The sequence below is a fragment of the Trichoderma citrinoviride genome (assembly GCF_003025115.1).
Source record: "Trichoderma citrinoviride strain TUCIM 6016 unplaced genomic scaffold BBK36scaffold_13, whole genome shotgun sequence".
NCBI classification, from domain to species: Eukaryota; Fungi; Ascomycota; class Sordariomycetes; order Hypocreales; family Hypocreaceae; genus Trichoderma; species Trichoderma citrinoviride.
In genome coordinates, this window is record NW_020194721.1 from 168,757 (window position 1) to 191,737 (window position 22,981).

General features: G+C 50.2%; 7 protein-coding genes across 7 annotated transcripts; 3 read left to right on the forward strand and 4 right to left on the reverse strand.

Annotated features, from left to right (window-relative positions):
* Positions 1–1,503: 1,503 nt before the first annotated feature.
* Positions 1,504–3,422, forward strand: BBK36DRAFT_1126974 (MFS general substrate transporter; the record flags this gene model as incomplete). Its single annotated transcript, XM_024891448.1, has 6 exons — positions 1,504–1,783; positions 1,840–1,893; positions 1,956–2,118; positions 2,175–2,301; positions 2,355–3,166; positions 3,227–3,422. 6 exons carry the CDS (start codon positions 1,504–1,506, stop codon positions 3,420–3,422), a joined length of 1,632 nt encoding a protein of 543 aa, XP_024746616.1.
* A 790-nt stretch (positions 3,423–4,212) lies between these two features.
* BBK36DRAFT_1171540 (GroES-like protein) lies at positions 4,213–5,439 on the reverse strand (the record flags this gene model as incomplete). Its single annotated transcript, XM_024895583.1, has 4 exons — positions 4,213–4,890; positions 4,965–5,122; positions 5,183–5,270; positions 5,341–5,439. 4 exons carry the CDS (start codon positions 5,437–5,439, stop codon positions 4,213–4,215), a joined length of 1,023 nt encoding a protein of 340 aa, XP_024746617.1.
* Positions 5,440–6,269: 830 nt separating this feature from the next.
* On the reverse strand, positions 6,270–8,264 carry BBK36DRAFT_1136292 (phosphate transporter). Its single transcript, XM_024892936.1, has 3 exons — positions 8,144–8,264; positions 6,639–8,084; positions 6,270–6,580 (listed from the first exon to the last, which is right to left on the reverse strand). The coding sequence occupies exons 1-3, from the start codon at positions 8,220–8,222 to the stop codon at positions 6,276–6,278; spliced, it is 1,830 nt and encodes a 609-aa protein (XP_024746618.1). The 5' UTR covers positions 8,223–8,264; the 3' UTR covers positions 6,270–6,275.
* A 3,917-nt stretch (positions 8,265–12,181) lies between these two features.
* On the forward strand, positions 12,182–13,263 carry BBK36DRAFT_59274 (NAD(P)-binding protein; the record flags this gene model as incomplete). The annotated part of the gene is made up of 2 exons (XM_024898322.1): positions 12,182–12,593; positions 12,662–13,263. 2 exons carry the CDS (start codon positions 12,182–12,184, stop codon positions 13,261–13,263), a joined length of 1,014 nt encoding a protein of 337 aa, XP_024746619.1.
* Positions 13,264–13,874: 611 nt separating this feature from the next.
* On the reverse strand, positions 13,875–14,942 carry BBK36DRAFT_59312 (NAD(P)-binding protein; the record flags this gene model as incomplete). Its single annotated transcript, XM_024898324.1, has 2 exons — positions 13,875–14,446; positions 14,513–14,942. 2 exons carry the CDS (start codon positions 14,940–14,942, stop codon positions 13,875–13,877), a joined length of 1,002 nt encoding a protein of 333 aa, XP_024746620.1.
* Positions 14,943–15,779: 837 nt separating this feature from the next.
* Positions 15,780–18,346, reverse strand: BBK36DRAFT_1171544 (hypothetical protein; the record flags this gene model as incomplete). The annotated part of the gene is made up of 7 exons (XM_024895584.1): positions 15,780–16,767; positions 16,833–16,954; positions 17,011–17,072; positions 17,149–17,378; positions 17,439–17,741; positions 17,796–17,836; positions 17,900–18,346. The coding sequence occupies 7 exons, from the start codon at positions 18,344–18,346 to the stop codon at positions 15,780–15,782; spliced, it is 2,193 nt and encodes a 730-aa protein (XP_024746621.1).
* Positions 18,347–20,076: 1,730 nt separating this feature from the next.
* On the forward strand, positions 20,077–22,896 carry BBK36DRAFT_1126261 (glycoside hydrolase family 95 protein; the record flags this gene model as incomplete). The annotated part of the gene is made up of 10 exons (XM_024891363.1): positions 20,077–20,113; positions 20,177–20,259; positions 20,335–20,422; positions 20,485–20,662; positions 20,735–21,439; positions 21,499–21,663; positions 21,721–21,773; positions 21,832–22,010; positions 22,063–22,231; positions 22,286–22,896. 10 exons carry the CDS (start codon positions 20,077–20,079, stop codon positions 22,894–22,896), a joined length of 2,268 nt encoding a protein of 755 aa, XP_024746622.1.
* Positions 22,897–22,981: the final 85 nt, after the last annotated feature.

A 22,981-nucleotide genomic window follows, 5' to 3' on the forward strand; every position in this document is an offset into this window, starting at 1 on the left:
GCTGTGTCTTTTAACCACGGTGATCAACCACCAAATCCTGCGTCTCTTTCCCATGTCTCATGACTCGTCCTTCCGCCCAACCTTCAGCCATAAACAGATATTGCAATCCACCTTATTTCCTAACTCAGTTCCTTCTAATGCAGTTGTGAGCAACCCCACGAGTTCGACACGCAAGGTTTATTAACGAACGTCGACGTAGACACTCTTGACCTCTGAACTCCATCGGATCTTGCAAGAGGCGTCCGGGTATGATCTGATGCTTCTTCCCCGCATTACCCCGCTTCCGATGATCAACATAATTTGTCCTCGTCTCCATGGATCTGGATTCCACGGCTACGGAGTCTGGAGTATGCTTAAATAATATGAAGGCTCTGACCTAGAGTCTCTGTCTACGTGTAGACTGCTGGGGAAGCTAAAGAGGCAACTGGGCACGGATCCATGGATCGGGAAATCCTTCAGCTGCAGCGGCAACCCGGTTGCCGACTCCACAGAAACGAGGGCTATGCTATTACTGTCACCGTCTTCGTGGAGAGATAAGTGAAGAGTCAGTGACTGAAGACGTAACTGTGTAATCTCGGCGGTACAAGGGTACAGGGGTACCGCTGTCTATACGACAGTTGAAGTCAAGGGAGCATCAACGACGGCAAAATCATTCCGAATGCACAGCCAAATTCACCATCCAAGCTCTGTTGCTAACATTTGACAAAGCAGCCATCAACTGGATGAACGTCCATTATTGGTGAATGTGTTTCCCCAGCTTGTTGACTCACCGCTGACCAAGTTTAGCAGTTCCCTAATCAAAGCCTTTTCATATACTACAAGTCGCGCTCCATTGAAATGGCGGCAGAAAAGCTGGGGGACTTGACCAACCCCAGTGCGGGGATACAAGCTTCAGGAGACGCGGAGGTTTCTATCCCCCATCAAGCATGAACCAGATCTCCTTAGTGAAAAGAGGGCGGCAAGAATTTGCGCTAACGACGACAAAACCTGGGGGGCGGATCAACGTGATACTTGTAGGACTTGGAGAGACGCGTAACCGTTGGCGCATGGAACTATTTGCGGAGTAAGGACGAAAGAAGGGACGGAGCACTCCAGATGGAGCCTAGATACAATGCCCTATTGCCGACAGGCGACTTGCCATTAGTACTAGTATGAACATCGTCGGAGAATAAGGCAGTGATGTGGGAGACAGGCTTCGCGTGGTCAGAGATCCATGTGCCTACACCACTATACTATCCATGGGAAAAATGCAACCCTTTCTTGAGGTTTCCAGACATGCCATTGGATAGACAAGAACGGGCATCCAGAGGGTTGATAATCACGTTTCATTGCCCGGCAATTGGCTAGCCCACCATGGAACGGTGGTATTTCTGGAAAAGATGTGCCTTTGCTCTCTGCCATGATTATATAAAGGGCCGCTCATATCCAAAATATTCGCAATCCATGTCAAATCCTTCGGCTCTCCTGCACAGCTGATCTGCATAGTTTCTTGAGCTTGCCATCATGGAGGAGGCAACGCGAGACCGCACACTCCAAGACATCGAGAATGAGCTCGACATCACCATTTACCCCGGGACAGAGGTGATGGTAGATGTTGGAAGCCATCACTTCATCAAGTCCGGAAGTGGCAATGGAGACGCTCGCGTTCTCGTCCCTCAGCCTTCCGATGATCCTCTAGATCCGTTGAACTGGACGTTTCTTTGGAAGCTCACCACCATTATTTGCGCCAGCTTTGTTTCGATTAGTCAAAACCTCGGTCCGCTGGCGAACGCACCTCTGTTTGGTTTGTCTCTTAGACGCGTTGACGTGTGTGTTTCCTCCTAAGGCTAATGTTTCTAGGGCTGTACATGGAGGAATGGAACGTGAGCCTGGCAGACGCCGTGCAAACGACAGGTGAACATCCTATCACGACGAACGATCGGTTCAAGATGCGCGATTCTAACAACGAGCTTCAGCCGTGACAATCCTCATCCTCGGCTTCAGCAACTTAGTATGGATTCCTATCTCGACGTGCTTTGGTCGGAGACCCGCCCTCATCTTCAGCACGCTGGTATGCACAGTTTCTTCGATCTGGAGAGTACGCGCCACCAGCTATAAGTCCTTTCTGGGAGCCTCAGCGTACGAGTTACCCTCACGATTCGACGTAATCCGGAGCTCAAGCTAACTATACATAGTCTCAATGGATTTGGTGCGGGCCCTTGCGAAAGTCTCATGCCTCAAATAATAGCCGATATTATCTTCCTCCACGATCGTGGTAAATACCAGACATTATACTTTGCCATCTACTTTGGATCCCTCTCGGTAAGCGATCGAATGAACTTATACCTGGGAGACATACTGACAGACTCCTCAAGATTGGTCCTATCATAGCTGGCAGCATGGCAGAGCGATTCGGATGGAGATCCTTCTGGTGGTTCAACACAGGGCTCCTCATCTTCACCCTCGTCCTCAATATCACGCTCCTTCCGGAAACACGATTCGCCCGAAAAACACACCCCAATCCGACGTCTGAATCAAATCCTTCTGTCGAGGAACCCGAGATCAAGAAGAGTTCCGTCATCGATCACTCAGAGAATGGCTCTTCTGAGCAGCCACAGGACCCATGGCTTTCGCGCGGACACCCTTCACTGAAGCAATTTCTTCCATGGGGGCCATATCAAGGGAGTATCCTGCAAGAACTATGGCTTCCGTGGTATCTTCACGCCTTTCCCATTGTCGAGTTTGCCGCCTTTATTGTCTCCTTCTCAGCTTCCGGCTTCTTGGTAGCCAACTTGACTCAGCAACAATTCTTTGCCGCGCCCCCTTACAACTTCACGACACAAGAAGTAGGCTTCACCAATTTCGCCATTTTCGCGGGCAGTATGATCGGACTGCTCACATCTGGTCCGCTGTCTGACTGGGTTGCCAATTACTTCACAAAGCGAAACAGGGGCATTCGGGAGCCAGAGATGCGGCTACTCACCATGCTTCCTTATACCTTGGGAATGATTATAGGCCTTGTCGTGGTTGGGGTGGGTTATAGCCGCTTCTGGTCATGGAAAGTTATTGTCATCATCGGCTACACCTTGCTAGGAATGCAAGTGACAAGCTTGCCGAGTATCGCGTCGACATACGCGATTGACAGCTACAAACCAGCCACGGGAGCTATCTTTATTGCAATCACAATGTGAGTAGCCACTCATTTCGCTCCCCAGGTGATTGTTTTCATGGCTGACCAGCAACACAGAAACAAGAACCTATGGGGCTATGGCGTCGGCAAGTTCATCACGCCATGGACGGTGGAGGCAGGGTATCTCGTGCCGGTCATGACACTCATGGCCTTGATCACGTTCTTTTGCAGTTTTGGCATATTATTCTGGTACTGCGGGAAGTGGTTCCGAGGCCGATCGAAGAATTCCTTCTTGCATCAGCTGGATAGTTAGACGGCGGCGTAGAGGACGCATCATTAGCATAAGCTGGCAACAGGAATAATCCCAGTGATCAGAATTGACGCGCTTGTGACAAAGAAATATACACAGGGCAGAAGGTTGTTCGATCTACAAGTTTCAACAACTCAAATTACATTGTGAACATCTTACCATACCTTATACAGACCTCGTCCTGTCAGTGCCTGGACAAGCGGAGTGACACTACCCCCGTAGAAAAAGTGAGCTCAAACCTCGCTGCACCAGTCACAATTCCAAGAGCTCTCTTGAACTTACTATGCTAACAAGCCACCGGAGTCCGCGCGTCTTCCCGACTACAGAGCTTCAGCTGTACCAAGTATGGGCTATTGCAGCATGCAACATGTATAAAATGCCGCCTTCAAGCTTAACAGCCATTGCAATTGGACCCTCTGCTTAAGTCTCTTCGTCTGCTCAGACTCACGCATTCTAGCGGCATTTTTCGAGGAGGCACCAATGGCTAAGCGCCAGTCAGCAGCCAACATGTTTGCCAGAACATTTGTTATGACTCCAGTTGGTTCGAAATCCTGCTTGGTCCATTCATTCTTGTCAGTCGTGTTATTGATAGATGGCCATCGCACCGCAACTGATCCTTCGTATGGTGCAATTTAGCGAGCATCCATCCAATCTGCTCATCGCGCCTGTATTCGTAGACGCACACATAGGGCAGCCAGATCATCATTGTCAAAACTAAACATCATATTCCGTAGCCAGTAGAGACAAAACGAGCGCAAACTAAAAGATATAAAAAGCCTTGAGCCAATTGAGTTTATGCCGTGTAATCCGGCACAATGATCAGTCTCGTTCCATGGTTCTCACCAGTTTTCAAGATCTTCCACGCCTCTTCCGTCTTGTCCAGTCCCCCAACAACGGTCAAAGGCAGCGATGAGAGCTGCTTCTTCTCCAGAGCCTCCTCCAGAAACTTCCACCAGAACCACTCCGTAAAGTCATTGTGAGTCTCATCCAGATAGTCATCAAGGAACTGCGCAAAATCTCCCTTGACATTCTCAGGCAGTTTCACACCTGGTCGAACACCCATCGTAGACAAAAACGAGCCGCCACCTTGAGCCGCCAATATGGCTCCGATCTTGACTTGGTCTTCAGCGTCATCGGCAGCAGCAAAGACGGCTTTGAACGGCCCTAGCGAAGAACCTTTGGAGACAACATCTTCTAAAGCGCGGTCCAGAAAATGCTTAACACCGAATGTTGTCGCAAGCTCTTCGTGGCGAGCAGATGCGACACCAACGACCTCGTATCCTGCGAGTGTGGCTAGCTGGGCTGCGAAGATGCCGAACGACGACGACACGCCCCAGACCATTATCCTTTCGCCAGTGGATGGCGCGCTGGGTATATGTGGTCTGTTCAGTCCCAGATGTAGGACTAGAGCACTCATCGCCGCATAAGACGTGGCGATATTGGCGGCTTCTTCAAATGGCACATCGCTGATCTATATGTACATTACGTCAGTAAGCAAGATATTCGGAGCTTTCACGCTCTTTTTCTTCCGAACCACGAACCTACCTTTGAAGCAAATCTTTCAGGCACAAGACAGTATTTCTGATAGGCGCCAAAGCGAGGATCGTTGCGAAGGACGCCGGTAGTATTAGCCAAGATGCGGTCTCCAGCCTTGAAATGGGTCACACCAGGGCCAGTCTTCTCAACAACACCGGAGACGCCCACTATTGTGTCTCTGTCAGCGAGGTGATGCGTGGCTGTACGGAGTATCATGAGAGACTTACGGCCGATAACGGTTGGGTAACGAAGGCGAATGGGGATTATGCCCTCTTTGAGTTTCCATTCTCCAGGCTGGACTGGGATTGCTTTGGCCTTTATTGCAGTCATTATGTTACTGAGTAAGCCTCATGGCATCCTTGTCGTATCTGGATGTTAAACCAACCTGTATCAGTAGCTCGCCTTCACCAGGCTCATGCACATCTGCCGGTCCCAGCTTCGCTTGCCCGCCAAACTCGGTTAGCCAAACCGCCTCGTTTGCCATTATAACCTGACGTATGCTAAGAACCTTACGGACAAGAGTATATAAAAGATGCTGTTTCCGACTAGAGGAAGCGACAAAAGCTGCTTCGCTGCATACTTATAGTAAACCTCAGGCTTCAGAGCAAACGACCATCTCACCCCAATATGGCAATACACACTCTCATGCAATTCCCCATCGCAGTTAGTGTCTTTTTTCTTCCCTACCAGGCCAGAGTGAAACCGCATATTGATAGTCGGCGTTTGGTACAAAGCTTGAGAGGCTGTTGTTCGGCAACCTCTTCAATGTGTCTAACTCCGTCGCTTCGGATTTGTAATCCCCGAAACAGTCGCCATATACTCAGGGATCTTGAGCAATCGCGGTTTGATTGGAGAAGAAAAGCAGTGAGTTTCCACCGAAATTAGGAATCAATTGAGTCCCCTGCTCTATTCACGGTGAGAAAGCGAGTTTGCAGAAGCGCGCGCTTCATTACGTTGCTGTTGCCTTGCGAAATGTTGAGAAGGAATCGAAATAGGGCAATGCTCATTATTTCTGGCAACCTTACCAACTGAAAGAGGATTTGTTACCAGTAACTGATACTCAACCTGCTCTCGACAACGGCCATCATTGAAAATAACTCATCATCATCAAACATGATATTTAACATCGACTATTTTCAGACTATATATTTCCCTTTTATAACCACATTGCTGAAGTTAATAGTAAGTACAGAGCAACCATAATATGTATGCAGGATATCAATCAGTTTATAAGCACAGTTCTATCGAAAGACCTCGTTCGAATCATAGGCCGCCCTCTCTCCCATCATATTTTTGTTTTTGTTCTTTCTTATGAGCTTCTTAAGCAGAAGCGGTGATAGAGGCGAAGTGGGGAGCGTTGAGGAAGAGGCCCATGAGGACACCGCCCAGGGTGCCGGCAATGGGGATGGTCATGATCCAGGAGAAGAGCAGGAGGCCGACTCTCTGGAAGTTGACGGCCTTGAGAGTGCCATTGCAGAGACCGACGCCGACGGTGGCACCAGTGATGCACATGGAGGTAGAGACGGGCAGGGAATACTGGGAGAAGACGAGGACGGTGATGGCGGCACCCATCTCCATGGAGCAACCACGAGAGGGAGAGTGGTAAGTGATCTTGTTACCCATGACTATTGACAGTTAGTATCCAGGATATATAAGGCCTGGAAGCCTGAGATTCTTTCTCACCTTTCATGATATTGTAACCATAAGTGCAGAGACCGATGGAGATCATGCCGGACAGGACAGCAAGCTGCCAGACGGGCACGGGGGCCTTGGCAGCGGCAGCGTTGCCAGTCTTCCAGGCAGAGTAGATAACAGCCCAAGGGCCGACAGAGTTGCCGATATCGTTGGCACCGTGGGCGAAAGAGGCAGTGCAGGCAGTGAGGACCTGGATGAAGGAGTAGGTGTGCTCGACCTCGTTGGGGAACTTTTCAGCGTGGGCATAGACGCGCTTCATGCGGTCACCGTCTGGAGTACCCTCCGTACCAGTCTGTGCAGCGTGGATGTCGTAGTGAAGACCGTAGAGGAGGCCGGCGACGATCATGGCAGGGACGCGAATGGCAAGGATCTTGATGTTCCTCCACTCGTAAATCTCACCAGGGCCCATGGGGTTGTCACGGAGAGTGCGCATAGCCCAGCCGATAGGGCCGCGGTTGGCGTACAGTCTGGCGTGGAGCTTGTTCTGGGTCTGGGCCATGAGCTCAGAGTAGGTGGGCTTGTTGGCCTCGACAGCAGACAAGCTCCTCTCAGCAGGGGTGGTGGCGACATCGGCATCGCCCTTCTTCAGGCCCTCGCCGCCTTCGAGAGACTCATCGACAGAATGGCCGGAGGAGTGCTCGTTCTTGTGCTCCTGTACAACGGCATAGTCGGGGACGGCGGCAGACTCAGCATCCGCAGGCGCAGGGCGGTTCCACAGGAGGGGGCCGAGGATGAACATCCACCACTTGATGGTATAGTCCTTCTTCAGGATCTTGGCACGGGCAAAGGGGACGAAGAAGATGGCGGACAGCAGGCAGACACCACCACCAGTGCCCATGGTGACGGCAGCAATGTACCAACCGGGCTTCTTCGCCAGACCCAAAGAAGGAGAGCCCTTGTAGACGATGGACAGCGTGCAGATAGTGCCGGCGATGAGGAAGAAGAAGGGAGAGGTATAGACGGCCCAAGGCGCCGGGTTCTTGCGGACGTGGACGACGAAGCGGATCAACAGGAAGATGCTGGCCGCGAAACCAGCAGCAATGGCGGGAGCCATACCCAGGCCGGCGAAGATGGCACCGAGACCCTTGCCGTCGTTCCATCCCCACTGGACTTTTGAGGCTCCGACAGTAGCAACACCAACACCAGCGACAGCAGAGATGAGAGAGTAGGTAGATGAAACGTGGGCGGAGTGACGGGTGCACCACATGACCCATGAAGAGGCGGCGGCAAGGGCACATGTGAACGCTAGCATCTGAACACCGGCGTTGCCTTGGAAGGCGGAGTTGGGGATGATGCCGTTCTTGATCGTATCGGCGGTTCGGGCACCGACAGTGATGGCGCCGAGCATTTCGAAGACTGTGCCGAAGATCATGGCCTGTCGGTAGGAGATGGACCGGGAGGAGACACTGGTGGCCCAGGAGTTCGCAACATCGTCTAAGCGAGCCTTTGTCAGCTTTCTGATAAAGAGATACTGAGATGGACCAGTAACTTACTGGCTCCGTTGTTGTAGGCATCCAGCATGGCAAACAGAGTGCCAATGGCAAAGATGTAATCATATTCGTAGAGCACCATGTTAGCGGATGTGCTTGCAGCAACCCCAAGCTGTAGGAAAAGCGATCCTGCAGAGATTGAGAAGGAGATGGTAAAGGGAACAAGCAGAGAAGAATATCAACAGGCGAGTTGCACTGGACCGTACTTAAATATTATATCCCATGTAAGTCGGCGGCTTCTCGCTGCTGGCTGCTATTCGTACACCTAACTGCCCAGGTGTGCAAATATCACACGCACAAGTGCATGTAGCCGTTTCCCCTGGCGCCAGGTTACAAAAGAGAGATAGAGCGTCAATCAAGAAGCCCACGGTTACAGATCCTGTCCTCGGTCCATGTCCCATCGTTATCCACCGTGGCGTGGCCGTTCCCCATAGCCACTGTCGTATTATGTAGACAGCGCTGCGAAACCGAGAGGCAACGATGGAGCAGAATTGTCGTTGTCCTTTCCCCCTTGGGACACCGACGTCGTCCATGCACACCTCTGGGCAAAAGAATAAATCAGCTTGTGGCAACAGATATTGGCTAGGCCTGAAGCAACAATCGTCTGATAGAGAGTCGAGCAGCCTAGAGGTCGTGGAACCTTTCAAAGTTCCCAGCTCTAACGCAGCCAGGACCAGGCACGCCCAAGAGCATGGTAAGCCTCCGCGTGGCTTTCTCCCTATCACGTCTCTCGGAAAATACACGTGGGTTCATCGATGGCTCTCAGCGGTAGATCGATGCGGCCCCCAGACTATGGCTGAAGATGGGGATCCACCGGCTGAAGAGGGCTTGCTGCGGCCAAGAGATTCCCGAACCGGCCATGACGCCCGCCGGTCTTTATTTTTATTCTAATATCTACCTCAAAGCTGGACCGACAGTGTCGCGTGAACGGCCTGAGCAATGCTGTTTCTGCGCGCAAAGGGTGCAATCAGTCCTTCGAGGGGGCGGAGGTTGACGAGAGAATTCAAGATTCTTCATCGCGTCTCATGCACTCTTTCTTGCTTGTCTGTCATCGACGGCAATGAACGAACCAACAATTTTGTGAATCAGAAAGAGAGCAATACAGTGTGACTATCCCCAAAGCAGCGCGCGTCCCTCGATCACGACAGAGCACGTGCCTGGGACCTGGATGGAGGAGCCTTCGATTGCTGGCCTTGCCAAGCCTGGCAAGACACCGAGTTAAACCGCAATAAGGTTGAAGCACTTGCAGACTCGGTGGATAGAGTTATCACTTAAGCTTGGCATCGAATCCAGCGCTAGCTAATTTAGGGGGACCCTTCACTATCCAAGGGGGAGGGGAGCCTGGCTGAAGGCTTCCCACGGGGGTTGACAGTGTCCATGTCTGCTAGTGGGCTTCTTCTTCTGTAGGACCCAAGGTTCAAAGCGTTGCGATGTCCAAGGCCTCCATACGAGACTCCAGTAATACGGCGGCTGCTCCATGTGTCGGTTTGAACATCTCAAAGCAGATTCAGGGAATATGATGAAGCCTCATTTGTGATGCTTAGTCGATACCAGTATCAGCCTCAGAGATGAAGCATGCTCCTGTCCAATACTCTTTAATCTCCTCAGTATCGAGGCGTCTTGTTACACCCGCTAAAAGTCAATGCGTCTCCCCCAGTAACGTCCCGGACCAGTCACTGTGCCACATTCCACACACTACCCACGCACACGTGCGGCACCTCGGTGTCCGGAAAACGATCAACGGGTGACTTGCTGCTCCATCTCGCCGCATCACAGCCAATATCTGACATTCGACTCGCCCACAGCCTGGGGGTCTCTGGCCTGCCTTCGGTTCATCTTCCTGTCTTGGCAGAACCGCAGCTAAATGACCATGGAGGGGAGGCAAACAAAGAAGCAGCTCATTCTTCTGGACCCTCTGGAGAAGACAGCGCCAAAAAGCGAGGCATCCAAGCCAGACTAGTCCTCCAGATTTGCGTTCTCCGTACGGAGTACGAAGTGATCGGCCCACTCCAAGCATCTTCAGCCACTCCTGCTAGTCAGCCTGCGCTGTTCATGTAAGCTTATCGCAGTCGCCGTTTCATGCACGTGTCCCCTCGTTGCAAGATCGATGGCCATTTCTGTGGAGTTGAGGCGTTCATGATAGTACTAGTAACGACTTGTTTGCTCAATAGCCACGCAACCACGAGCGCCTGTGATCATCACCAAATTGCCGCATGGTTCATTTCCATGCTCGCCTCTCACCTCATGACTTGCCACCGTTCGTTGGAACCTTGGCCGATTGATTGCATCTAGAACTACATCCACCGCTCTCTTGTTTTGTTCGGCTGTTTGCTAATACAAAGCGAGGATGCGATCGATGACTGGTGCACGACTCATGATTGCCTGTTGCAGAGTTTTTCGCGCCTCGATCCTTCTTTACGATTTAGAGGCTAACACCTATATCATTTGCGATCTCTTCGACCAGGAGAGACGCAAGAAGGAAAATTCCGACTGCCATCTCACTCCGGTAATCTGCTATTCGCCATAAACCCGGCACATTGGTATCCCGTTCTCGACAGCTACCCTATAAAACTTGGGGTGTTCGATGCGGTGTAACGATACCAGATGCTTTCACTGAGATAGGCAAAGGGGGACATATCATTGGAACCAGCAAACATCTCCTAGAAAAAGAAGGCGGGAAAATAACTCAGTGAATGACATGTAATTACTATCTTGCAATAACAAGATTTTGACCTTCGTCATGGTAGCCTCTGACATGATGTACAAAAGAGCCATTATCTCAGAAGGACAGGAGAGTAGCCCCGTTCACTTGGCTACATCAGTCCTCATGGGCTCCTCTTTTTGTCTTTCCATCTACATCAGATCATGACCAGGGACATCTCTTGTCGCCTTCTGCTCTGGTTCAAAAATTGTTGTATAGTCTTTATAAGATAGCCCCGGGCTTTTCTATATCAGATATGCGCCTCGCTTGTCTCTTGTATATTCAAATTCTGACGGATTTGCATTCGTCAACAAAGCGTGGCCCTTGTTGGCACATCAGAGCGGAAACTTTGCCTGTAAGGCCACCACGTTCATGACCAGCGTCAACTTAAGAGGTGGGAGTGGACAAGGCACTGCTACTGTTTCTGGAGTTGACAGGAGCAGTCAGCTATGACATCAGCCAAAAGAAGATCTCGCCGCATGTCAGCTTTAGGCAAAGATAGACTATCACATACGTTCAGGGCTATGATTAGTATGATACTGGGCGAAAACGCTTGAGCTCTGAATGATGCCTCAGCTGCTGAAGCCCGCTTGCCCTTCTGTTTTACATGGATTATCTAAGCTCCATGCTTAATAGAGCCTTTACCCAAAAAAGAATGAAGTACCCTGGCCCGTGATAAGGCTCTTCTAATCAAGTGCAGGTACCTACAATTAGCTGCCGACGCCCGACCTCTGTGGAATCCACATTTATAATCCAATGGAAGGCGTGCAACCTCCACGGAAAGGCTCCCTAATGACCTGAAGCTCGGTTCAGCTCAACTTGGATCTTGCTTATTGATGAAGTCGCCTTTCACAGAGATGATATGAGCCTCGGGTGTTCCGGTGCGCCACAGTATAGGTAAGTTATGTAACAACGGCGTATCCAAATACAGCCCAGGTCATCCGAGGCACCATCATATTCAACACTCTATCCCTCGGGTTCCTCCAAGGAAGTGATTGCGTAGTTTGTATAGTGTCTGTGTGCCTTGAGCCTTACAAATCTTCCAGCAGTTTCCTATCCGGTAATTTGATCAATAATCACATAAATGCACATGGCGATCTATTTGGATCTCCCGAGTGCTGGTCGGATATATGACATGATGAAGAATATACTGTAAGAGGAACTGGGAGCACGAGCAAATTATAGCAGCTCAAAAGCGTTGGATATATAAAGAGGGAAAGATAGCCTCGACCTCAAATAAACAGATTCTAAGAGAAAGACACAATCTACTCAACCATTCTTTGATACGTCCCCAATCTTCTACAGTCTGAACTACTCTTGAGCATCAAACGTACTTCACCATGTCCAAAGTCATTCTCATCCTGGGCGGAGCCGGGGCCCAAAACTCTGCTGTGGCCCGCGAGCTGTCCAAGAACGAATCCTTCCAAGTCAGGCTCCTTACCAGAGACGCCAAGTCAGAGGACAACGTTGCTCTTGCAAGCCATCCTCGCATCACAGTGATCGAAGGAAACTGCTATGACGAGGACACTCTCGTCTCAGTCTTTGAAGGCATCAACGCCGTCTTCGTAAACACCAATGGGTTCGCCGTGGGTGAAAAGGCAGAAATCTTCTGGGGCATTCGCATGTATGAGATTGCCTACTGGGCCGGCGTCGAACACTTCATCTACAGCTCTCTGCCGTATGTGTCGAAGAAGTCTGGCTTCAACCCCAAGTATCGCGTTCCATTTGTCGATGGCAAGGCCAAGGTTGTCGGTATGTAACACAGAGCCAGTACCTGTCCCGATCTTCCTGAAGAATGCTTATTAACGACATCATTTTAGACTATCTGAAGGCTCAGCCCACCGACCAGATGAACTGGAGCGTGATCGAAAGCGGCCCCTATCCCGAGGCTCACCTTGCCACATGGGCCCCCAAGAAAGATGACGATGGTGTCTACGTCTTCCGCATGCCGATCAAGTCTGATGGCGCCATGGCAATGGTGGGACTGGCCGACTTTGCATGGTTCGCCCGCTACATGTTCGAGCACCCCAAGGAGTTCGAAGCCGACCTGCTCAGCGTGGGTATTGATCATATAAGTGGAAACACCATCGCCGAAGCATTCACCGCAGTCACGGGGGAGCCCGCTCGGTTCAACCCGCTCCCGCTCTCAGAGGTCGCCAAGACGTGGCCTGATACCAAAATTGGCCTGGCTGGATCTCCAGGTTACAACGACCCGACGCTCAAGACAATGGCTGGCCACTTTGTCCCCTGGTTCACCATTTGGCAGGAGAGCGGCGGCAACAAGGGCCTTTGGACGAAGGACTATGCTCGGTTGGACAAGATTCATCCTGGCCGTATGAAGACTATTGAAGAATGGATGCGGTCTGTTGGCTACTCTACTGAAGGCTACCCAAGTGCTCTCAAGACTGGTGTTTTCAGCTAGGCGGGGCGGGCATGGGAATGGGTATATAGAATCCACATACAATGTTGGGGGTTTATACTTTCGACATCACCACTTAGATTAATGGTGATACAATAGACTGTCATTTCCACATTGTGTAATCTCTAGATCGTCTATTCGGGTTCCTTCAAACTTTGCATTTGTGTGCGTTCCAAGTCCTATGCCCCAAAAGCTTGGATATAACTCTTTTTGATCAATGTTTGAAGTCTTAGCTATTAAAGTTCGGTCTCAGTATGCCCCCCTGATGCATCATGGTATATACATGAGGTGTCGGAATATGGTTTCTATCCTAATTTGACTCGCTTAAATGCATGCGAGAAGCGAAATAGGAAGTCGAGGCAGTCGGTCGGAAAAGCGAGAGCGCTGGTTATCTGTTGGTCTGGATTTCGCTTCCATCAGTTGTGAACCCATTGGAGCTGGAGCAAGCAAAGTTCAAATGATAGATGGCTCCTGAGGTGGTACTTATAAGCCAAGTACGATTCCAGAGGTGCTCAAATAAGTAAATTGATTCAAATCCCATCTAAAAGCACTATTCCAGGCCATCGGTCACTATTGAAAAGGTAGTACATGGATTGTCCGAGTCACGATCTTCTTCACTCTGATGCCTTTGAAAGTGCAACCTGCTGATCAACAAAGGCCCTGATAGTGTCCTCCATAGGAGTCCACTCCATTTTGAGATACTTCTCCGTCGCATCCATATCCATGGTCATTGTTTCCTCCTCCTTAGGGTCAAACTTGATATTCAGAGAGGGATAATTCGTCTTCACGAAGTTTGCCAACTGTTTCCACGTGTAGACGGGACCGGTGACCGGCAACTCAGTTCCAGAAGGAACGTGCGCGTCAATGATCCGTGCCAGAGCGCGGGAGACGTCACGGACATCCACCATCAAGAAAGGCGTCTTAGGAGGTCCATCCGCATGGAGCGTCGTCCACATGTAACGGTTTACTCCCCTAAGCTCGTCGGACGACCTTTGGACCAAGCTTGGCCCAAAGACCTGCGATGGATGAACGGTCGCAACATCAAACTTTGGGTTCGCTTTCTTCAGCCAGTCGCGATAAGCCTGGTGGGCAGTGATTTTGCCGGTTTGGTACTTGAGAAGCTTCCCCGGCAGGCCCTCGGGAAAGTCCATGTTGAAATCGACGGCGAGCTTTTCGCCAGTATTGGCTGTGAAGCTGTTAGTTTGCTTGACATTTCAGGCAAAGGTACAAGTGTGAGGTTAAATAAGCATACCCTTGATATGGAAAGGGTTTTGCAGAAGGGCATCCATGGGCATCAGTGATAGGAACGACGAGACAATGACAACTTTTCGGATGCTGTCTTCTTTTGAGGAAGACTCGAGGATTGCCACGGTTCCCTTGACAATAGGATCGAGAAAGTCTCTTTGAAGATCCGTCCCTCTGTCAACCATGGCTCCAGCTAAGTGAAAGACATAGTTGACTCCCTTCAAGACATCTGCATACGCCGAAGGCTGTGACATGTCTGGCACAAAGACAAATTCGATTCTGTCCAAGGCCGAAGGGTATAGGTCTTTGATGAGCTGGGATCTCTCCTCATTTCTCACGGCGAGACGCACGCGGTGGCCGGCTTTGAGGACATCCCCAACAAGGTGACTGCCTATGTAGCCAGTGGCACCGGTAATGAAGACGAGCTTTCCAGACATGGTGAAGTTGGTGTTGAGATTGTGTGTAAATTGTTGGTTGATGATTCTTGGGGTGTGTGCTCAGCATGCCATTGAAGAGAGAGTTTAGCAGTCGGACAAGCAATGCTTTTATAGCCATGATGAAGCTTTTGATGCATCTATAGACAAGGTAACAATTGCCAATTCTCCTACAATGTGACTACATACAGTCGCTTTCCGCTTGCTTCTCCGGTATCACCGTAGAGTCGTCGGGAAACTGGGCAAGAAAGGCCGGTTTCTGCGTCAACAGGTATATGCAAATCAACCTATGTTCATGTCGATAAAAGATTACTATTTGCAGTTCATACGTCTCGACTAGTATCGTATTTCTAGCGGGTTTTGATGTACGGGGCTCGATTAGTGAACATGTAGGGAACTCGGAGATATCGAGCTTCGGGAGAGCCCAGGCTGAGGCAAGTCTGTCCGGAAAGGCTAATCATGAGATATTTGAGACATGATCGGCTACTTGAGTAGAATTAGGGAGAGTGATCTTTGTGCTGTTTCTGGTGAGTAACGTTTGCGAGTAACTCTGCCCGTGATAACTCGCCAACCACTCTTTGTGCAACTACCCTGCCTTGCCCGATGATTCCAAATGATCAATTTTGCTATTGACATCGGCTCTACAAAAATGATTGACGAGGAAAAAGAAAAAGCAATAAGACTTCTAGTGCGCGCAATGCTAATAAAAGAGACGTGCTTCTGTCGCCCAGTCTGTGTTGCGCGACTCATCATCGTTAATCTCGTGTGCCTCAAGTTTATATCGGAATCCCTCGATACAACGAATCTAAACTGTTAAGATTCTATTCTAATTGACGTTATCTACCATGTAAAGCTCTCCTCAAAATAATCTATGTGGTGATTTCCTTCTCTTAATGCATCGACCACAGCCAGCCGCGAGTCATCCGCCATTCTGGCAGGTCCGCATGCAACAACAGCCAAATTGCCACCCTGAGCTCCGCTTGCCGCCGACAAGACGATGGAGTGGATGTTTGGTCGGCCGATGTGTTGTTCAACCTGACTTGGTACCTCGCCTATGTCCAATGAGTTTAGTTGTGAGGACACATACAGATGCACAGACAATCTGCCGGTGGTAATGGCCTCCTTGGCCTCTGTGGCCAGAACATCTCTGGCGAATCCGGGTTCTCGGACAGCCCAGTGAAGCTCGACGGTGGAAAGAGTCTTCGTCTCTTGACAGAGAGTGTTTAGATATGAGAGAGCAACGACAACTCCAGACCCGCCTGCGATAAATAGGACTCGTTGGTACCGATGCAATCGTTGTGTATGCCCATACGGTCCATCCACGAGTACCCTAAGAGGCGCTGCAGTCAACTGTTCGTCAACCAATGTATCTCTAAGGCGCCCAGAGAAGCCATTATATGGCCTGATTAGGAATGTCATGTGCTGTTTCTTGGATTCCACATCTAGGCCAGCATCTCCGGCTTCAGAAGGATTTGTCGCTGGAGCAAGAAGCGGTACTCCTTCGTTTTCATCCGAGAACTCCGCCTTTTGCGGCAACTCGCCCGATACTGAGGCAACAGTGAATGGATGGCTCTCCCAGAAACGCTTGTCGTCCAAAACTGTAAGGTAAAAGTAATTGCCTGATCGAGGCTTGTACAGAGCCTTGTCGATGGGAATGCTCAAACGGATGATGTTTGCAGATTGACTATAGCTTGCCAATGCAGTGGCTGACCATCGTCCGGGATTGTAAATGATGACCCGAAGTAATCGCATTGCTCGATCAAAGACCCAGATGTACGCAGGGATCCAGAATAACGCGTCGTACTCTCCGTCGAATATGGAGACGTGACTATTGTGCGGATGCGTTAGAGTCACAGAGAATGTCACCTCCTGTTGGACACGAACGAGCCTTACCCAAGCATTGTGAAGAGGATCAGAATAGACAGTCCGATATGTATGAGCAGGAAGGCCTCGTAGTAACGACGCCGTATCCAATATACAGAAAAGGCGAGTAGTGCACACATGGAAATAGTCGCCTAGCGGTATCGTTAGCGAGTCGGTCCCTCGGGCGCGAGGAGAAGGGATCTCATACTATCTGGCCAGCGTTCCAAAACCACATAGTGAACCACCATGAGTAATACTTCCATCCTCCGTCTAATGTGATGCAACATCAGAGATAAGAACACATGGAGACTTTTACTAAAAGTTGGTAAGTGACAGGCAAACTTACTCATATAGATAAGAACAGTATAAAGGACTGAGTGAACGACAGCTTCAAGGGTGGAGATTCGGGCACACCAGCGGTGGAAGTTGTTGTACGTCCCAAAGTCCCAGCCCGTAAGCCAGATGGCCAGGTTATTTCGCATGCCGAAAAGCCAAATGAAGGGGAAGTTGGCGAAGGAAATGATACCCGTACGATCCGACACGTACCGCAAGACCTGCTTGGTGGGCGTGCCAAAGCTGCATTAACAAGTAAGCATGAGGAGGTAAAGAGGCATAGTAAAGAGATGGATGGCATACTAGACGTTGTCATCGATGATTCTGTACCCGTGCACACAGAACACGACGTTCATCCAAAGAAATACGGTGATGGTGAGTGTTTGGATGCGTGATGGGATCGTTGCCCACCACACGTTCTGGGCGCATCGGTACCCAAATGTTGCGGGAATCGCGACATTGCGCTTGAACCAGGATCCCGTATCTGTCCAGACTCCGGTAACGTCGAAGCTTTGGCGGCTGCAGTAAAAGTCTGAAACCGCAAGGTAGGCCTTATTACCAAGGCCTACGAACACTACCGCGGCCCAAAACGCCATCACCCCGATACTGGGACGACGTCAGTAGATCTTCGCTAATACGAGAGAACACGGGAGGAATTACCCGTAAAGGTGATGTAGCTTATGAGCATATTCAACAGCATCCTAACAGGTGTCAATATTCACATCAATGACGGTTGGCAACACGGAGAGGGAAGGTCGATATACCAAGGTCTCGAACCAAGTATTGAACCGCTCGAATGAAGGTATAACCACCTCAGCCAGTGGGTTATCGTAGCCAAACGCATCACCCTTGCCGACTCTCTTTAATCCAGCAATCTCCTCATCGGTGTAGTCGGTTCTGAATGCCGGAATGGGACTTCCGAAAGAGTCATAGCACGTAGCATTGTGACGTTGTATCTCCGAGTCGCGCGTGTTTGTTCCACAGTTCAGGCTTAGACACAAATACTGCGATGATAGAGCGAGACGGCTCTGGCACGCATGTTTAAGTGTTGATGCTGTAGCGTCGACGTCGGCAAAGCGTAACTTCCGCAAAGAAGCATCACAGCTCCTCACACACAAATCAGGCGAGTCTTTCGGAGCAGCGGCTTGATGAGCGTAGGAGACTTGAGCAAGTAGCGGTAGACATAAAGCTGCTTGTGCGGACAGTCTCATGGCGGTGGCTTTCGATTCAGCATGTCGGTGCCAAGTTGGCGAGGCTTCGATGAATCCAGTTGGCGATGCTGCGTGAATTTAGCTCGTGATGAACAAAGGCGGTATTTTGCACTCATCAGCTGATCTCACGCTTCCTCTCCCCTACGGGCTGCATTAAATTGGCCCGAGCCGTGATCAACTGACGGCTTATCTGATTGATAAGATCCACCGACAACTGGTCCTATGCTAGACAAATCACATGGCTGTTCCTGGATGACCTAATAATCGGTTATCGTAGGTTGCTTATATAAAGTTGTCGTGTTCTTGCGGTGTCAGGGCTTCATCGGCCGATGTCGGCTGTTGTTGTAGAGGCCGGAATCTCTTTATGCTGCTTTCTTGACTTCCACTTGAGTCTCTTACAGCTTGAAACTCTCTTCAGCAATTCACGGCTGTCTTTTACTACAACTGATCGATTCCTTCTTTAACTCTTTATTTTCGTATTCCAAATCCGGCACAGCCTAGGTGCCAGGAAATGCGTAGTCTGCGCTTATTACCTGTCATTCATGCATCGCTTGAACGGGCTGTGACAGCCTCTCAGCACAACCGACGGAATTGCCATCGCCTTTTCTTCTCAAGGAAAGGATCACGAGAATATTGTCTATGATCCAGATTAAATCCACAAAGGGGAGAAGATGTGTCAATACGTGGTTATCCGTACCGTATCCGCACCGTATCCCGATCGCAGTTCTCAATTGCTTTGACGCAAAAGAACTCTTGGTACGAAGTGGCGCTGGGAATACCTGCTATTATAATGTCTTTGTTCCTTCAACTGCCTAATAGTTCTTAAAGGAGACATGCAATTAATTGGTCAGCGTCGCACGTCATGTGCCTAGAAGAGGCAACTTGGGATGGACTTCGAGCAACCTTCACCGGTGTATGGTCATCTACCAAAATACAAATTCAGCTCTTGGCCCAGATAATGCTACAATTCTCCCAGAAAGGAAGCCGGGAGCAACCTGTGTTGCCTTGATGCACTTCCTCTTGCCGTTCCGATCTCAGAAATCTCAGTTTGATAGGTACTGAGCTGTCTGCGTTGCCATTCTCTCAGTCTTCCATGAGTACAGCATCAGCTTGAGTGATTCCACCAGTACTTCGAAGTTAGCACTGTTACAGTCGGCATGTGTTTCTTCCCCACGATTTACCCCTGTCTTATGCACCCCAGAATCACTGGATCTAGCCTGTGTCGTGTTAAATTTAGCCTTGAATTAGCATATGCTTTGCAAGGCTCGCTTCAATGAGATGTGATGCAGATGCCGTTCGTGGTGTAGCCTTTGGGCTTCTCGTACCCGTCGGATCCAGTACAATATCACCCTACGGGCCGGTTAATTTCGCCCACAATATGGCGAATTGAAGATATACATCTTCTCCAGTTTTGCCTGCTTCTCTCGGTATACTATCCTGCTATAGGGATCGCTGGTATAGACATTTTGCAACAACCCCGCATTATCCGGGCATCGTGATGCATCAAGATGGGTTGAGGTTGGAGTAATTGATTGACAACTATTTAAGGGGTGAGATGGCCCACGGATCGATCACGGTTCAACAGCCGTCCTAAGTTCAGAGCCTTTGCGCTGAGGATAATGTTGGTCACAATGGTGCCAGCAAGGCTCGTTGTCGTCGCTACCTGCGCCCTGGGCGTAAGGGCGAGAAAGTTATGGGCAACTGAACCAGCCGATGCAACCAACATTATCATGACGGCATATCCGCTGGGAAATGGAAAGCTGGGAGGTGAGTTTCTGGTCACTAATGCCCAACTTGATGGCAAAGCAGCTAGCTAATTAGGATACATAGCAATGCCACTTGGGTTGGTTGGGGAGGATATTGTGGTCCTGAATGAGCATAGTCTTTGGTCCGGAGGCCCTTTCCAGAGCCCTGTAAGCCTTCGACCCTGTCCTTTATACTGGTTGCACTTTTATTCCCAAGAGATTGACAGACTCTGGCTGGCGTAGGATTACATTGGTGGCAACCCACCGGCTCCAGTATATACGGCTCTTCCAGGCATTAGGCAGACGATTTGGGACACTCAGATCAACAACGGTTCGTTGTACTCGCGTTGAGTAATTCTCTCTCCTGTTCTAACGCAAGTTTGCCTCGACTAGACATCAGTGCCTTGTATGGAGATCCTACATACTACTACTATGGCAACTACGAGACTCTCGGCAATCTCACCGTCAACATAGCTGGAGTGAACAAGTACACCTCTTATAACCGTGCGTTGGACCTCGAGACCGGCATACATACAACCGAGTTCAAGTCAAACGGAGCCAAGTTTACTATGTGTGTACCTTACTAGAAGAGAGCGCTTCATGCTGTGATGGGGGTTCTTCACAGAAGCTGACTTAAAAGTAGAACGACCTTTTGCACTGTCCCCGACCAAGTCTGTACATACAACATCCAGTCAAACAAGCCGCTGCCTGCTGTGACAATTGGCTTGCAAGATTCGCAAAGAAGCAATCCTTCATCAAATGCGACATGCGATGCCAATGGAGTGCACCTGAGAGGCCAAACGCAGGAGGACATCGGTATGATCTTTGACGCCCGCGCGCAAGTCATTAATCGCCCTAAGAGAACCACTTGCACTTCGTCACATGGCCTCTCTGTTCCTTCGGACGGCAGAACTACCTCTCTCACTGTCGTGTACGCAGCAGGAACGAACTACGATCAGAAGAAGGGAACTAAAGAGAGCAACTACTCCTTCAAGGGTGTCGATCCAGCACCAGCTGTTCTATCAACGATCGAGAAGGTTTCCAAGAAGAGCTTCAGCAGCATGTACAATGCCCATGTGAAGGACCACAATGCCTTGTTCAGTCAATTCAGCTTGGATATCCCAGACACTGACAAATCGGCTTCCGTGCCGACCGCGACGCTGATGGAGAACTACGATTATGACATTGGCGACCCATTCGTTGAGAATCTCCTTTTCGACTATGGAAGATACCTCTTCATCGCGTCGTGTAGAGATGGATCGCTGCCTCCCAATCTGCAGGGTATTTGGACGGAATCGCTCACTCCTGCATGGAGCGCAGACTATCACGTCGATGTAAACGTCCAGATGTACGTTTAACAATTATGTGCCCTAATTCTGATTATGGCTGACTGTGATGCAATCTTAGGAACCACTGGCACACTGAGCAAACAGGTCTTGGAGGGATCCAGGGACCGCTGTGGGATTTCATCATCGACACATGGGTGCCTCGAGGATCGGAAACGGCTGCATTGCTGTATGACGCTCCCGGATTTGTTGGCTTCAGCAACCTCAACACATTTGGGTTCACGGGGTAAGCTACTCGATAAGAGTATACACACTGCTGAGGAGATATGCTGACGCTTTGAAGCCAAATGAACTCTGCGGTCTGGTCCGATTACCCAGCGTCTGCTGCTTGGCTAAGTGAGTAAATGGGAGTGGTTATTTTATCCTGTGTATTTGCTGACTTTTGCTTCGTTAGTGCAAAATGTATGGAACCGATACGACTACAGCCGTGACACACACTGGTGGAAGACTGTCGGATATCCTCTCATGAAGTCCATCGCCGAGTATTGGATCCACGAGATGGTGCCCGATCTGTACTCCAACGATGGCACACTCGTTGCCGCTCCTTGCAACTCACCCGAGCATGGTTGGACGGTAAGACCCTCGTCCAAATACCTTATGATGCATGATGCTAACCTCGGGACAGACGTTCGGCTGCACACACTACCAGCAGCTCGTCTGGGAAGTCTTTGACCACGTAATCGAAGGCTGGGAAGCCTCGGGTGATAAGAACACTACGTTCCTCGAGACCGTCAAGGAGACACAGTCCAAGTTGTCTCCCGGAATCATCATTGGCTGGTTCGGCCAAATACAAGGTAAGTATACAATCAGGGCCACCATGTATGAGTCCCTTTGCTGATTTGAAACAGAATGGAAGATTGGTTGGGATCAGCCCAACGACGAGCATCGCCACCTTTCTCACCTTGTGGGCTGGTATCCGGGCTACAGCATCGGCACGCACATGTGGAACAAGACCGTCACCGATGCCGTCAATGTCAGTTTGACGGCCCGAGGCAATGGCACTACAGACTCGAATACCGGCTGGGAAAAGGTCTGGCGAGTCGCATGCTGGGCGCAGCTAAACAACACTGACATCGCGTACACGTACCTCAAATATGCCATCGATATGAACTACGCAAACAACGGCTTCTCTGTTTACACCACAGGCAGCTGGCCATACGAGCTCGCAGCGCCCTTCCAGATCGACGCCAACTTTGGATACAGCGCCGCGGTACTGGCGATGCTCATCACCGACCTGCCGGTTCCGTCTGCGTCCAAGGCCATCCACACAGTCATTTTGGGCCCGGCCATCCCGCCAGAGTGGAAGGGCGGCTCTGTTCGGGGCATGCGTATCAGAGGCGGAGGATCCGTCGATTTTTCGTGGGATGATAACGGCTTGGTGAATAAGGCGACGCTTCATAACCAGAGGGAGGCGATCAAGATTGTCGATGTGAATGGCAAGGTCTTGATTCATCAGTGAGGGAGAGACGATGTGCAGTCTCGGCAGGTCCTTCGCCATGAGTCGATATCTAAAGCAGATTAAATACAGGCATAGCATCTGCATC

Excerpts from the sequence above, each read along its gene's own strand:
- BBK36DRAFT_1136292 (XM_024892936.1), bottom strand. The coding sequence starts at position 8,222 with ATGGTGCTCTACGAATATGATTACATCTTTGCCATTGGCACTCTGTTT. Across the intron at positions 8,085-8,143 it reads TGCCTACAACAACGGAGCCA|ACGATGTTGCGAACTCCTGG; the intron begins GTAAGTTACTGG and ends AGGCTCGCTTAG. Across the intron at positions 6,581-6,638 it reads TGGTTACAATATCATGAAAG|TCATGGGTAACAAGATCACT; the intron begins GTGAGAAAGAAT and ends AACTGTCAATAG.